Source organism: Centropristis striata, chromosome 4 (genome assembly GCF_030273125.1).
Source record: "Centropristis striata isolate RG_2023a ecotype Rhode Island chromosome 4, C.striata_1.0, whole genome shotgun sequence".
In the NCBI taxonomy this organism is placed as follows: Eukaryota; Metazoa; Chordata; class Actinopteri; order Perciformes; family Serranidae; genus Centropristis; species Centropristis striata.
Genome location: NC_081520.1, coordinates 17,564,239 through 17,581,610, shown reverse-complemented (window position 1 = coordinate 17,581,610; position 17,372 = coordinate 17,564,239). Strand labels below are relative to the sequence as shown.

General features: G+C 37.2%; 1 protein-coding gene across 1 annotated transcript in view; it reads right to left on the bottom strand.

Annotated features, from left to right (window-relative positions):
• Nucleotides 1–9,542: 9,542 nt before the first annotated feature.
• The window catches only part of gpr4 (G protein-coupled receptor 4), a 66,735-nt gene continuing 58,905 nt past the window's right edge, over nucleotides 9,543–17,372 (bottom strand). Inside the window, exons 3-4 of the mRNA XM_059332013.1 lie at nucleotides 15,783–16,047; nucleotides 9,543–13,468 (exon numbers count right to left, since the gene is read on the bottom strand). Coding sequence (XP_059187996.1) covers nucleotides 12,747–13,468; nucleotides 15,783–16,047 — 987 coding nt within the window. The 3' untranslated portion in view covers nucleotides 9,543–12,746. The remainder of the gene's footprint in view (nucleotides 13,469–15,782; nucleotides 16,048–17,372) is intronic.

Genomic DNA, 17,372 nt, shown 5'->3' with positions numbered 1-17,372 from the left:
TCTCTCTCTCTCCCAGGTTCATTGTGAAGAGGCAGCGAGGCGGCGGAGGAGACGACGACTGAAGTTCTCACCAGACGTGAGTCAGACTTCAGAACATTATGACTCCATGAACCTAAAGCAGAAACAGCTATTGTTTCGTTTCCCTTCACCTCTTATCTTATCAAATAAAAACATGCCACACAATAACCAGCACCGTTCGCCTGCATATGGTATAGGTTCCACACAAAGGAATACACATTACGGTACATGCATACACGCACACTTACAGTCTGTACACTGCAAAAAAGGTGTGTCTAAAAACAAGATAAAAACACTAAATCTGAGGGAAATGATCTTGCTGCATGAACAGATAATTTCACTTGACAAGATTTCTTAAATTAAGATTATTAAATCTAGAAATAAGCATGTTGAACGCTTAAAATAAGAAATTAACTCTTAAAACAAGACCATTTCCCTCAGATTTAGTGCTTTTATCTTGTTTTTAGACACACCTTTTTTGCAGTGTAGTAGACAGTTTTTCAAACAGCTTGACTTTTTGTCCATGGTCCTGATAAATCCTTAATTTTGTCTTTTGTCTTGTGGAGACATTCTGTGCATATTTGCACATTCTTTGCACAATTGTCCTCGGCATAGCTTGAATAGTCCTGGTTGCTCACTGCTCAGCTCAGTGTGAGTATTTCCCCACTTAAAAGGGTCTTGGTCCTCACAAAGACTGAAGAAACACACGAATACACACACATCCTTGTACTTCTATCTTTGTCAGGACCCTCATTGGAATGAGTGAATTCCTGCCCCTTAACCTAACCTTCACCATCACAACTAAATGCCCAACCCTAACATAAACCTAATTGTAACCTTAAACCTAAAACAAAGTCTGAACTCTCAAACAAGCCTTTAAAGAAGTGAGGACCCGCCGAAATGTCCTCATGCCTTCATGCCTTTTTGTGTCTTTTTTTTTTTTGGACATTTTGTCTTTTTTTGTCATTTTGTGTCTTCTGTGGTTTTTTTGGTCATTCTGTCTTCTCATTTTGTGTCTTTTTTCATCATTTTTTAGTCTTTTGTGTTTTTTTTAGTCCTTTAGTCCAACATAAAATGTGATTCTGAATCTGTTTTTACTTTCAAAACACTATCATGCTCATTAAAAAAATGTAAAAGTTGCAAATGTGAACACATATATTTGAGCTTGTCTCCAGTTTTACTTGGTATATCATCATCAAACTGAAACTGGCCTCATGGAGTTTACAGCCAGAACTTTAGAGGTAAATTTACAGTAGGGCTCCACGCTGCTTTGTTTTCTAGTCTGGATGTGATGAAGAAGTCTGGATTTGGAGCTTTTGGAGACTCCACAGGGGTAAAATGTGCTCCGGTCCTCACTATGTAGGAAGTACAAGAACACACACACACACTGAGGACATGACACACCAGCTCCTGTGAATCTTTTAAGACTGTAGCTGCTCGATGACTCACCGTTCAGTACTGGCACTGAAAACTGTAAATCACTGAAGCAATTTCTCTCCGACATGGAAACGGGTCTGTTTATAGCTGCAGTCGGCAAGAATATATATTGAATCTCTGGACTTTCTGTTGAAGCATCCACTCTTTAGAAATACCTCCTGGATTTTTTTTTGCAGATACAGGACTTCTATTGTGCTCTCGTTTGTAATGTTGGTAACTGACATCATTTAAAACGTAAAATATCGGGTGTTGGCAATATAGAAGGGGATGAACTACTTGATTTATCTCCTTAGGGAAATTAGTCATTTTCTTGTTTACTTGCATATGTAGAAATAATGAACTTCTTGTCTTCCCATTCTGTAGCGGTGCAACTGGGAGAGGGTACTGCAAACCTCATGCACACCACTATTAAGGTCAGGCGGCAACCTCCGGGTATGAGCAGGGAGGCAAACCAGGAAGTGCCTTAAGCTGCATTCTACTGAAAATTCCAGCAGGGGGCGCTAAGCTTGGCTGCAAAAAAATCTGTCCATTCGTTTCAATGCAAAATGAGAACACTCCTCGTTTGATTTATTACCTCAGAATTTTTTTCAGGACAACACTATGGTCTCAATCACTAGTAAAAAAAATTCTTCAAGACAATTTGATGTCAATAGTGTAGGCTACATAATGGCCCCATTTAGAAGAAAATAGAAGATAAAGAATCATATGATTTGGGGCGTGGCTACCTTTGATCGACAGGTCACTAACAAGGCGAGCCGTCATCAGGGGAGAAGCAGAACAATGCGTATCCACGGCAACGTGTCAATAAAGTTATATATAATGTTATATAGATATAAAAAAGGACATTTAGCCGTTTGGTCTCATAACTTTGACCTTTTCACTGTATTTTCCCTTAATGACAGTTTATTTGAACGTTTTGTTCAGTAAAATGTCTTGTTCAGTCTGAGTTTTAAGCATATTTTGATGAACATTGTGATAATATGAATTGCAGTTGATTGGCCAGAATATTCATAACATAACATGTTCATATTGTACCATGGCTAGGGGAGAAAATACTGGCACAGCACAAGTTTGTGCACCAAAAATGACCGAGTTAAAAGAGTAATTTTAATAGCTGTATTACAAACTAAATGCTGAATAAACAAAGCTAAATGAAGACACAAATGTCAACGTATTTACTCGCTTGTAGAATCCTGCATTTATATAAATGCCTCGACCATGACAGTTGTAGCGCACAGCAGGAGCACATGATTTATGGATTTATGGTCATTTGCAATTCACTCTCTGACCTCTTTTAACTTAATATGAATCCAACTCCCTGAACCTGAGGGCTTTGTGTGATTCAGTTGTCATGAATTTGTATTTCAAATCAGCAGTGGCTCCAAATTTGAATAATGAGTTGTGGATTATTTGAATAAATATGTTGGAATATATTGAAGAGTCTAATGTGTACAGACAGCTCAGTGCTCCTACTTTAGTCAAGGCAGGAACAGGAAGTCCTGTACACATTATTACCACACACAGATGTATCCACTACTATCTTTAATCTTAATATATTAATTTATTAATGACAATGCAATCGTTCCCCAAGTGCTGCAGGACTTATTATTTTCCTTTTTTACAACATAAGAAATTTAAGATTACCATATAAACATATATATATATACATATATATATATATATATATATATATATATATATATATATATATATATATATACTTGTGGCCCTCGTGACGATATTTTGTGGCCTCCACCTTGATATGAAAGTTTAATGTGAGTTTTATATGAATGGCACTTTACCGTGTTGTGTGTGTAAGGTCCCTTTAATTACTTTTTTGGTAATTTTTTGTCTTTTTTGTATAATTCTGTGTCTTTTTTGGGTCATTTTGTGTCTTTTTTTGCAATTTTGTGTCTTTTTAAAGTAATTTAGTGTTTTTTCAGTCATTTTGTGTCTTTTGTCATTTTCTGTCTTTTTTTGCTCATTTTCTGTCTTTTTTTGTAATTTTGTGTCTTTTTTTTGGTCATTTTGATACTGCCTCCAGTGGCCCCCAGGTAATTTGAGTTTGAGACCCCTGATTTAAGTGTTTATTTCACATAAAACATTTAAATCTAAACTTGTTGCACCTAGTTTCAGCTTGTCAAAGACTTGGCAGGTTAGGGGAAAGATGGAAGTTTTCCTAAAAGAACTTCATCTAAGTTTGATTATAACTTTGAAATATCAAGGAGGGTCAAGACTTTCCAAACATGAACATAGGTTTGACTCACCATCATTTACTTTCTGTCGGGCTCTTTACACATGTGTATTAACTCCACGTCCTTTATTTGTGGTCCAATTAAACATTGTAAATATTAGTGTAATTCTCACAGTGGTGACTTGAAATAAACCAATGGTTCACATGGTCTTTGCCAGCTAAAAAGCCTGTGATAAGCCCACAAGGATCCTGAACGCCTCTCCAAACATGTGATAACATTTAGAAAAACACACGCTTGTCAATCAGAAATTATAGGCTTTTGTTCTGGACTCCTGCACAGTTCACGATGCAGGGTTTGCATCCAAAAGCAACGCGAGTCTATTTTTTACTCTTTTGTTCATTTGTCTGGGTTGTTCAGGGGGTGGTGACCTGCTTCTTCTGCCAGGATGGAAATAAAACTGAATGAGTTACTAATTAGATTATAACATCCATCTTAAAAATGGATTCTGGGTCACATTGGTCACAGTTGAAGGAAGCATAAACAAGCTAACACAGAGTTAGCATTAGATTGCAATTGTGCTAATTTCAAAGACATGAAAGATTCCTCTTCTTCTTTATGTTTCTTATATGTTTATGTTTTATTTCACAACCAAACAAGGTTTCCTTTATACCTTTTACCTACAAACTTGAAATGATTTCATTTGATTTGACTAGAGGGCAAACAAACACATGTTCTCTTCATTTTTTTGTCAGTAGTTAGTTAGTTGGGGGCAAATTTCATGCAAACAAAGAAACATTGTGATGAAGCCCCGTTACTGAGTTAACCACACATTTAGTTACTGCAGTTTTTCTTGTTACTTACCTTTATTACTACGTCCACAGTCCCATGGTCTGAACCAGAGCTGAACAATGGTTCTGTCTTTTATACAGGCTGCAGTGAACACACACCTGAGGGCTGATGACGGATGGTACCATGTGTACCTGCAGCATAGGGGATTCTTCCACACTGCAAAAAAGGTGTCCAAAAACAAGATAAAAACAGTAAATCTGAGGGAAATGATCTTGCTGCATGGACAGATAATTTCACTTGACTTCTCAAATAAAGATTATTAAATCTAGAAATAAGCATGTTGAATTCTTAAAATAAGAAATTAACTGTTAAAACAAGATAAATGATCTAACACTTCTAAATCTATTTTTTTTTATCTTGGTAAGAAACAAATAATTGTCAGGTCACTCTGCTCGGGCCAGTTCATCGCTGCTTGCAGCTTTAATTTATCTTGTTTGAAGAGTTAATTTCTTATTTTAAGCGTACAGCATGCTTATTTCTAGATTTAATAATCTTAATTTAAGAAAGTGAAGTTATCTGTCCATGCAGTAAGATAATTTCCCTCGGATTTAGTGTTTTTATCTTGTTTTTTTAGACACACCTTTTTGCAGTGCATTTTCAGGTAGAATTGGTACAAAGTGGCAGTTTATTATGACGTATATTCTTTTCAAACGGTGGTTCGCTAAACTATAATATATTTGGTTGAGGTTGAGACCTGCCAGTAAAAGATGTATGGGGGTCCAGTGGAAGCTGATTCATTTCAATTAGCAGTTGGTTGGTCTTGGGGGAGGGGCTTAGCCTTTATAAGAGACTGACAGCTAGGCTGCAGACAGTGAGACAGAGTTGGAAACTGAGTGAACGGAGAAGATAATTTCTTTTTTGAATTTGTAAATAATTAAGGACTGCAACTAACGATTATTTTCATTATCAATAAATCTGTCGATTATTTAAACGATTAATCAATTAGTTGTTTGGTCAATAAAATGTTGAAAAATATCAATCAGTGTTTCCCAAACCACAAGATGACGTCCTCAAATCTCTTGTTTTGTCCACAAACCAAAGAGATATTCAGTTTATTGTCATAAAGGAACAACAAAACCAGAAATATTCACATATTCACGTAGCTGAAAACAGAGAATTTTGACTTATTGTCTTTTAAAAAACTGTTTTTGCACAGTTTTTGTTCTGTAAATAAAAGCACCTCAATCAGCTTTCGACTCCAGCCATCTATTAGTCCTCAAACAGTGACCCAGCCTGTTTAATATGTGACAAACATTAAATCTGAATCTGTGTTTTTTTTCTAACAGAGAAGTGGCATGAGGAGACAGATAAGAAAACCATTGTGTGCTTTGTCAAATGCCCTCCACGGTGGCATTATGTAATTAGCCAATGTAGAGGAGAGCAGAGGAACAATGTACAACCAGGATTCCTCAGATTCCCATAAATAATGCAATGATGGTAAAACTATGACCTGTAGACTCTAAAACAATCAGTGTCTGCTTTTTATTTTCTTGTGATAATTTATCTTGTTTTAAGAGTTATTTTTTTTATTTTAAGCATTCAACATGCTTATTTCTAGATTTAACAATCTTAATTTAAGAAGTCTTGTCAAGTGAAATTATCTGTCCATGCAATAATATCATTTCCCTCAGATTTAGTGTTTTATCTTGTTTTTAGACGCACCTTTTTTGCAGTGTACAAAGAGCCAAACTGTATTGACTCGAGTTTTACCTTTGATGCAGATCTGCACTCAGGCCAAAAATATATCGTAATATCTCATGCAAATAACAATGCAACCATTTTCTAGGTCCGAGAGGCTTTTCTGCATCCTTACCTGATAATAAATCACATTCATAATCAGGTGACTGTTGGTAATGACAGCTTGGCCTCTGGTGAGCTGCTATATATAGACTTATAGCAGAGGTGACCAGTGAAGCATGGAGAGACAATGTTCTCTCAGAGAGAACGAGTTATGTCCCTTCTCCTCTCTCAAGAACACCAAGGCATGAGCACTCCCTTCTCCATCTTTCTCTTTCACACACATGCAGTGAAACACACATGTACTCTCATATAAAAACACACACGAACAGTCTATATTTACAGTATGTTCAATTGGTTTAAACATACATTCAGTATGTTTACATGACACTTGAAAAAAAATGAATTATTGCCTTAATCTGACTATAACTGGACAACTGAAGTGCATGTTAACTGAATAGGGCACCCAGATAATGTGATTGGAATAGGATTTTCGTTTGTCACTTTAGCCGGTTGCATATTAGCCAGTCGAGTTAGCCAGTCACATTAGCCGGACAATATTAGTCGGTCACGTTAGCCGGTCACACATTAGCCGTTCACACATTAGCCGGTCACTTTAGCCAGTTGCGTTAGCCGCTCACACATTAGCCGGTTGCATTAGCCTGTCACATTAGCTGCTCACACATTAGCCGGTCACGATAAGGGGTCACATTAGCTGGTCGCACATTAGCCGGTCACGTTAGCCAGTCACGTTAGCCGGTCGCGTTAGCCACTCACATATTAGCCAGTTGCATTAGCGGTCACATTAGCCGCTCATACATTAGCCGGTCGCATTAGCCGGTCACATTAGCCGCTCATACATTAGCCGGTCGCATTAGCCGGTCATGTTAGTCACTCACGTTAGCCGGTCACGTTAGTCGGTCACGTTAGCCGGTTGCACATTAGCCGGTCGCATTAGCCAGTCGCATTAGTCATATTAACCTGCTGAAACGACGCATATCGCCACCCAGTGTTGAGGAGGAGGACACGTTACCGTCAGTTATTCGATTTTCTGAGTTGCATGTAAACTGGGACAAGGACAGAAGTCCTATTAGACGCCAATATCCATTTTTAAGCATAGCTTGATTAAACTGTGCATGTAAACGAACTGAATGCTTTTCTTTCCAGCTCTGTTCTTTCTCCCTTTTCTCCCACACAAACACACTGTTCTTTCATTGTGGTTTCAATGTGTCCGCCCCCATGGGGACAGATTGTAAATATAGTGTTCCCTCTGATGCATGGGGTAACAATGTAAAGGACACGCACACATTGTGAAAGATAAACACACAAATACACACAGTGTGCTCATTTAACTACATGCAAATAGATATATGCACACACACACACACACACACACACACACAGACGTATATCCTACAGTTTGCCCTTCATGTTAGTCATTAGCCATGCAGGAGTCTGGAACAGGACAAAGTGATGAGTGAAGTAGGTGACTTTGTGCTGGCAGCATCCCAGACCTGCTCCTAATCTGTTACAAGAGAAAACCTGCAGTGCTGCAGAATCGTGAGTTCTGAATCCAGAGTTTGTGATTTGATTTATTAAGTCTGTTGGGAAAGTGTATATAGCTGTTCAGAGTGTCCACACTGCAAAAAAGGGGTGTCTAAAAACAAGACAAAAACACTAAATCTGAGGGAAATGATCTTGCTGCATGGACAGATAATTTCACTTGACAAGATTTCTTAAATTTTAGATTATTAAATCTAAAAATAAGCAAGATGAAGATGAATTAAAGCTGCAAGCAGCGATGAACTGGCCCGAGCAGAGTGCACTGCAAATTATTTGTTTCTTACCAAGATAAAAAAAAAACTTTAGATTTAGAAGTGTTAGATAATTTATCTTATTTTAAGAGTTAATTTCTTATTTTAAGCGTTCAAAATGCTTATTTCTAGATTTAACAATCTTAATTTAAGAAATCTGTCCATGCAGCAAGATCATTTCCCTCAGATTTAGTGTTTTTATCTTGTTTTTAGACACACCTTTTTTGCAGTGCATATTGTAGTAAAACTAGTTATGTGAAAAATGAAAGAAGAACGCTAGGCAGGTTTGCTCTCTGCATTTAGTACATTAGTATTTTTAAAGCAATTCTTGTGTCGCAGAAACCACTGAGAGTAAATCTTGTGTTTTGGATCAATAACACAACAAAAAGAAAAGTGATTTTTGATCAAAACATGTATTTTACACATGTCACTTGTCAGGACATCAGCCCATAACTGTAATGAATATTAAGTTTAGGTAATAATTTTACAGTTTGCTTTTTGTTTTCTGGCTTAACTTTGATCATCTGACTGTCCTGTCCGACTTCTTGTTGTCCATTGTCACAGCTTTCCCACATCTCAGCGTTCTTAGTAACAATACCATGTTATCACAACTGAAGGAAATGATAGGAGGTGGCGTCCGTTAGATAAAAAAGTAAAGGAAGACAGAATAGGATGATAAACAGTCCACCTCCTTTAATTTATTTCCATTTAAAAAGGGCATCTTCAACAAGTTGCTTCCATGTAGCTTTTCCAGCACGTAGATGCCAATAAGCAAACACAAAAGGATGCAAGGTTTTGTATGCATAATTTATTTCTCACTGACCAAATACACATTTTGAAGCCTGGTACCTCCTCTCTCAGACTGACATGCAGATTCACAACAAAAGCAATGGTACATAGCAGCTATTAGGGCAACACTGATGAGCTGAAAGTGTCCAGAAAACCTGCTGAGTAGAGGAATGCAGTCATGCCAAGACAACATAAAAAAACATGTTTCTGGGACATTTCATACCCCTAAAACATTAATTGTTTGCCAGTGGAATTGCATTATGGACACTGGTTGTCTTCACCAAGAAACCACTGTGGGAGCCATAATACTCCACACAAGAAAAGTTTGTACACCGCAAAAAAAGGTGTGTCTAAAAACAAGATAAAAACACTAAATCTGAGGGAAATGATCTTGCTGCATGGACAGATAATTTCACTTGACAAGATTTCTTCAATTAAGATTATTAAATCTAGAAATAAGCATGTTGTACGCTTAAAATAAGAAATGAACTCTTAAAACAAGATAAATTAAAGCTGCAAGCAGCGATGAACTGGCCCGAGCAGAGTGCACTAACAATTATTTGTTTCTTACAAGATAAAAAAACTTAGAAGTTAGTTAGAATAAATAAGAATTGATCTTGTTTTAAGAGTTAATTTCTTATTTTAAGCATACAACATGCTTATTTTTAGATATATCAATCTTAATTTAAGAAATCTTGTCAAGTGAAATTTTAAGACAATTTCCCTCAGATTTAGTGTTTTTATCTTGTTTTTAGACACCCCTTATTTTTTGCAGTGTATGTCATTGTTATATATCTTAACATAGCAGGACATTCTGTATGTAAACTGTAACAGTGACAGTTTGTTGAAATGTATTACCACTGATATTAACCAGTGCAAATAAATTTTGTAGAAAAGCTGACAGCTTCAAAATAGTTTTTAGAAGTTGCCTCTGCTCTGCCAGCTGTCATGACACCTATAATTTATTTATGTACAGTATACGACGCTCTGTTGTAGAAGCAGCCATTAGGTTTTGTGAATGCCATAAAAAAAAGGCTACGTGTGGTCACTTTGTGTTGAATTTACTGTAAAAACCAGCTGCCAACTATGGAAAAGAAAGATCATTCATTTCTGTGTAATGTCAAATCATGGTAAAGATGAATATTTTTTTAGAATCATTTTTATTTTTCACACCCTGAAAACTCTCCTTTGACATCAGGGCTTAAGTAGTAAATATATGGCAGAATATGGCAGCTGATCCAGTGTCGGTGGATCAAAAGTTGTCACTTATATTTTTTCATTAAAAACAGTCAGCTTTATGTACAAAAGGAGCAACATGCTTACTGTACATTTTTAACCAAATAAGTCATTAAAACAATCTGTGTTACACTGCTGGTTTGAATGCTGCCACATGCCCTCATGGCTGCTGCCATGACAACCGGAGATGGTTTTATATGGATATCCAGTCAAGTATTTCTTAAATTCCTCATCAGAGCTTTGACTTTATAGAGAAATGTCTTAATTTGTTTCCCTAATATGAGTTACTGTTAGCAGCCAGGAGTGAATAAAAGGGAATGTAGAAAACTTGCCAAACGAGGAGCTAAGAAACTTTTTCTGTGATGAGAATTTAATGATTAATATAAAGACTACTGTATATGAGGGCTGCACGATTATGGCCAAAATGATAATCACGATTATTTTGATCAATATTATAATCACGATTATTCATCATGTCGGGGAAAACATCTGTTTTTTTATTGCACTACTTTTAAGTAGTTTTTAGTGTCCGGTGCTTGTTGTAAACAAACAGAGATCGCTAAGTGAACACCTCCTGCAGCAGCAGCACATACACACTGTACTGCTACAGAGCTAACTGTTAGCCTATTAGCAATTTGCAGACTGGACGCTAAGGGTTAACATCCCCTCAGTCTCTGCAGCTGGGAGAGACTGCTGCAGGAAGACTGTGCCGCTTAGACTCTTTCTTACTCTTCTTAATGAGCCTCCGGCCCCGCGGCTCGTTAAGAAGAGTAAGAACAAGTCTCTAAAAGTCTCCAATAACACCAGAAAAAATCGCTGGATTTGTCGCCAGTCGCTTTTTTGAAAAATAGTTGCTAAGGGGGTCTGAAAAGTCGCTAAATATAGCAACAAAGTCGATAAATTGGCAACAGTGCTGCGCCAGCTTTTACAAATGGCGCGTGTTGTTGTGGCGTCGAGTACTATGTCACATCCTGCGGCCCCGCGCCCTGGTGGTTGGTGGACTACTGGGGTAGAAAGTGCTTGATTAGATATGCAGGAGAGCCGCATTTTAAAATGGAAATATCGCCGACGATCAGGTTAATTTAATCGTGGCAGCCAAAATCTTGATCACGAATAGAATTCGATTAATTCTGCAGCCCTACTGTATATCATTTATGAAGTTTGGGACAAGTGACATTTGAAGGCATCTGTCTGAAATAGCAATGTAAACAGTATCAGGTCAGCTGTGGGTCGCCTTTACCAAAGCCCAAGCATGCAGTTTATATTCATGGAGTTGAGAGATGGTTTTCTGGTTTCAGTTAAAGATTTTCTTATTTACTATAGTATAAATGTCTGATAAATGGCTGAGTGTGCTGAATGCAGGCTCTGGTTCAGGATTTTCTCTGTCATCTCAGTGGACTGAGTTGTGTTTATTTTGCTGCCTGTGGTAAAAAGAAAGAGAAAAAAAAAATTGCTCACATAATATAAGAGACACTTCTACTCTAAGCCTGCTTGCTATCACAGTTTACAAGCTGAGGTACTTCATAAGGCGTCATTATTTCCTTCAAAAAACTAATAAAACGGTTAAGACAAGCAGTAAAAATGTTTTATTGACCAGTACTTCACAATCTTAATATTACCCTTCTGCTCTTCTTCCACAATCCAAAGTGGTGCTTTGTGTTTCAGAATCTCCAACATCCGTCCTTTGCCCACTTGTGTCACTAACAATACTCAGCCATGCAAAATACGGCGTGTTTAAATAATTCCACTTAAATATTCAAGAACGTCTTCCTAGGCATTGACTCCCGGCACAGTGGGCAGTTGTCCACATGGAGTTTGATAATGCTCATTGTTACTGGCTGCAGGTACGTCAGCCAATCTGTTGATCTGTTTAGTCCAGACAAAATATCTCAATATCTATTGACTTGAATTGGGATCACATTTGGTACAGACATTTGTGGTTCACTGAGACTGAATCCTGAGGACTTTGGTAATCCCCTGACAGATCATAAAGTGTCACCAGCTTTCCTCTGGTCCGACACTTCATGAGGATACTTCTAAAGCTATCGACTGAATCCTTGTCAGTCTCAGCTGTACTCTAGGATTTATGGTAATTTATAGCATGCTAAGAGGCTAACAAATGCATCAAGTGCAGCTGTGCAGAGGCTGAAAAACACTGCAAAGACTGCAGCTCAATGGAGAAACCCTTTTGATTTACAACATGACTCAGGCCAAACAATAACTGTCTTCCTGTCCTGTTCACCTCTGTCATATTGTTTGTGTGTTTTATACGTTTTGGACGGGTTGATGGCAAATTTCGTTGTACTAGTACTTGTTACTCTGTGCAGTGACAGTAAAAGCTTCTGATTTTGATTCTGATGACTTGTTTTAGTGGTAATGATCCAACAAAAACCAAAAAGTTTCGGCCAAAAATGTTGTTTTCTGGGGCGTAAGCATTTCAACCTTACAGGGACTGCGACTGTTGCTACAGACAGTGTGTCTTGTGAATTCAAAAAATTCCCATTCTGGCTTGTCAATGTGTCATTAAGTGGAAGATTTTACCCCAAACATCTACAACCTCATGAATGAATCTAATTTCAGTCTGTTGGGGCCAAAAGACATCAGATTGTGTCAGTGTTGGGAGCTTCCTCCATCCACTGAGCAGTTTACTTCTTACAGTAGGAAGCTGAAGTCACTTCCTCACGCTGAGGATGGTCATCTGTAGACACTCCTCCTTCAGAGCCACCAGTTCTGTCTTGTAGGTATTCGCCTTGGCGCCCTCAGCGTACACACAAGGCTGCTTTTTAGCCGACAGAGGGGTTTCCATAGTCACTGAACCTGCGTTAAGCATGTCGGCGTGCGATGGCGAGGAAGAGGAGCGCCTCTTGCAAGCTGCGGACAGTAAAGCTGAGAGAGCCCGGCCCACGTCGTGCCTCGCCCCCTCGTTGACGAAACAGTACAAAATGGGGTCGGCCACGCAGTTCAGGCTGGTCAACGCCAACGACACATGGTACGCTGCGAACAAGCTCTCCTCCGAGCCGCAGTCACATGGCTTATTTAGAAACATGACACTCCGCACCAGGAGGAGGATGTGGTACGGTCCAAAGCACAGTAAAACAATCAGGATCAGACTGAGCGCCAGTCGCTGGATTTTCGCCTTTTCCTGGCGCTCCGTTGAGACGTTGCAGCGCACTGCGGCGAGGATCCCGCGGTAGGCGACGAGCATGGCTGTCCACGGAGCCAGGAAGCCCAGAAATGTCCTGTAGAGGTTCATGCCCGCCACCCAGTCCTGCATGGGATACTTCTCGAAGCAGAAGGTGTGGTTGAAGCGGTCCTGGAAGAGCTCGTCGTGGAAGAGAGGAGCAGAGTTGGCTACGATCTCAATGATCCACACCATGGCGCTGACCATGACGGCTGCAGGAGGATCAGGAGAGGAAAGAAGAGTGAGAAATAGAAAAACATCTCTCCCTGTAGCCTCTGTTAGTTCTGATTATGTAATAAAATTAATAAACACAGCTAATCAGGAGTTGATTAAGTGATACCATGTATCATTCTTTACTTGAACCATTTTAGAGATTTTTTTGTATACATATATATATATATATATATATATGTATACAAAAAAATCATATAATCATGCTCTACTTCTTAATTATTTATGTATTTCTTGTTTTTATCTTTTTTAACTTTTTATTGTTATATTTGCTTTTTGTTTTTTATTTTATTTTATCTTACCTTACTTTCTTACCATTTTAAGAGATTTTTCTGCTCTTGCATCTTATTGTTACAAAATCTTCTTTTTTATTTATTTATTTGCTACTATTTATTAGTCTATTCATATATACATATATATTATCATGCTCTACTTCTTAATTATTTATTTATTGTTTTTATTTTTACTTTTTATTGTTATTATTTACTTTTGTTTTTTATTTTATTTTATCTTACCTTACTTTATTTTTTATTTATTTTATGTTTGCTTGTTTCTATGTTTTGTTATTATTATTATTGTCATTACTTTGTCTTTTTTATGTAAAGCACTTTGTGTTACATTTCTCTTGTATGAAAAGTACTATACAAATAAAGTCTGATTGATTGATTCTTTTTCAATTGGACTAAAAATGTTCTTAATGCCATTGTTTTGTATGACTAGAAAAATTGAAGTCTTGGGCCATGTTTATGAACTGGGCTTGATGTGTTTTATTAAAAGTAAAGACTTCGGCAGGCGTCATTATTTAATTAGTTATTTATAAAGACTTATTCTGACATGGAAGTGATCTTACTTTGTCTCCTCACAAACTCAATTTCCTGTTATTTGAAGGAATGGCAGATTTGAGGAGGCACCTCCCATCCGGGCTCAGCGGCAGCACAGTTTGGTGAACCAATCATTAAATCTTTATCTTGCAAAAACAGGATGAGACACAGTATGTGTCAGATGTGAAAATACTGACTCTTGTTTTGTTAAAAAGTTAGTTGCTTTCCCTCCGAAAAATGTTTTATTTTAGATTCATCCATTGCAAGAGCTAATGAAATATTTACACCTCTTTATATTTTTTTGTGTGAATTTGTTTGTTGTACATATTACTTACAAAGAAAAGCCCATCTTTAACGCAACATACCTTTTTTGATGCATCCATATGGCACAATCCGAAAATAAAGATAGAAAGACAGCCTATGTATTGGGCTCAGTGGTTAAGAACAGACATCAGAATAAAAGATGATATATTTGAAAATGGCAATTTTCTTTCATTTATTAGATTTAAAGAACATTTTAATTTAGAGGGTAGAGGACACTTTTGGAAGTACTTACAAATTAGACAGTGTATTTAAGAGGTGGGTCCTGTTGGTCGGGACAGAAGACTGATCAAATGCTACTTACAATTACCCAAAATACATCATAAGGCTTTAAGATGGTATGAGATGTGTCCATGGACAAATAATAATAGTCGTAGTAATCTCAAGATGATATGGGAGAAAGATCTGTCTTGTACACTGGATGAAAAACATGGGAGGGGATTCTTTCCAACACTGAAGAAAACATATAAAATAATTCATAGATATTATTTTACCCCATTAAGACTTAACAGAATGGGTTTAATTAATAATGATCTATGTTGGAAGTGTAAGGCAGAAAGTGGAACATTTATCCATGATGCATTGTGGGAATGTTCTAAGATCCTCCCCTTGTGGAAAAAGTTGTAGATTATATGAGCAAATCACTAAATTGTGACTATGTCTCCTTGGAGACAGAACTATGATTCCCCTGTTGAACAAATACAGTTAAAGAATATTAAAAACTGGCCTAATAACATGTGGACGGACTATTCTGAGGTGTTGGAGGGAACCCCAAGCTCCCACGCTGATTCTGTGGAAAACACAGATGATGATGATGATGATGATGATGATAGGGACATTGGCGTACAAGAAGATGTTGGGGAGAGTAAATTGTGAAAACAATTTGATAAAATAAAAATGGGATAATTTTGGTAGACTGATGTGTTAATTTGCCTGCCTTGCATCCTCACCTGCCTGTCTTATTTTAATTTTTTAATTTTCAGATTTTGTATTGTATTTTATTTATTTATTTATTTATTCAATTACTTTATCTTATTTTATTTTATTTATTTTTTTATGACCTCCATTCTGTCTGTTTTGTTCGATGTTCGTTTGTCTGTTGTAATAATGAAAATATAATAAAAACTTTGAATTATATAAAAAAACAACATACCTGTTTTGATTCGCCGCACCTTGGCGAAGCGTAGAGGATACGCCACGGCCAGGTACCGGTCCAGAGAAATACAGCAGAGGAAGGCGATGCTGACGTAGATGTTGGTGTAGAAGATGAAGCCGAACAGCTTGCAGCTCTCCTGGCCGTGGATCCAATCATCGTGCTGCAGGAAGTAATCGATCCACAGAGGAAGAGTGGTGATGTAGAGCAGGTCGGCCACCGACAGGTTGATCAGGTAGATGCCCAGCTCGTTGCGTTGCCGTACCTGCAGGGAGGAAAGATGGAGAGAGGAAAGGATGAGAGAGATGGGACAAGGAGGAAGATTTTAATGTAAAGGAGAACATGGATGAAACAGAAACGTTCAATAGAAGTTTAAGCGTTTTATTTAACTTCCACCCTTTTGTATAAAAGTTAACTCTATGGAGTTTTGGGCTATTTTGTCCATTTTTGATCCTTTTCATCCTGCCTGTATACACCACTTAAAACATGTTTAAATGCCATGTTGGTATATATTTTTTTCACCTATATGACCTGATAATAATAGATTTTTTATTTTGACTTACTGGATCAACATTTTGAACCAAAAAGAAACAAAGAAAAACCAACATAAATGTGATCTTGTGATTGTGTATGATCCTGTCATCAACTCTGGTTTTTATTGTAATTTTGTGTCTTTTATTGTGTCTCTTACAGTTATTTTGTGTCTTTTTTGTAATTTTGTGTCTTCTGTGTTTTTTTGGTCATTTTGTCTTCTCATGTTGTCTTTTTTTAGTCTTTTTTTTGTCATTTTGTGTTTTTTTTGTCATTTTGTGTCTTTTTTTAGTCATTTTGTGTCTTTTTTTGGCCATTTTGTGTCTTTTTTTGGTCATTTTGTTTCTTCTTCTGTGGGTTTTTTTGGTCATTTTGTCTTCTCATTTTGTGTTTTTTTTAGTCATTTTGTGTATTTTTATAGTCATTTTGTGTCTTTTTTTGGTCATTGTGTCTTTTTTAGTCCTTTAGTCCAACATAAAATGTGATTTTTAATCATTTTTTAACTTTCAAAACACTATCATGCTCAACAAAGAATTTTAAATGTTGCAAATGTGAACAAAGGTTGCAAACATATATGTATAAGAGGGTTCCATCCAGTTCTATCATTTTATACTAAATATATTTGAGCTTGTCTCCAGTTTTACTTGGTATATCATCATCAAACTGAAACTGGCCTCATGGAGTTTACAGCCAGAACTTTAGAGGTAAATTTACAGTAGGGCTCCACGCTGCTTTGTTTTATAGTCTGGATATGATGAAGAAGTCTGGAGTTGGAGCTTTTGGAGACTCCAGAGGGTTAAACAGTCAGTGAAAATATAATAAAGCAAACAGTGCCTGTGTTTGCTTTTATATGCAAAACTTTTAAAATGTGACGAGAAATAAGAGGCAAATGATGTGTGCATTTCCATCAGCTGCAAATGATTTGGCTGCCTGAATGTCAAAACACGGACGAAATGCAAAGTCTTTAAAGGACTGATCAGCTCTGAATGTATAATATATATGTATAATTGTGTTTGAACAGAATAATTGACGTGCACTTGCTAATATTCTGCACCACAT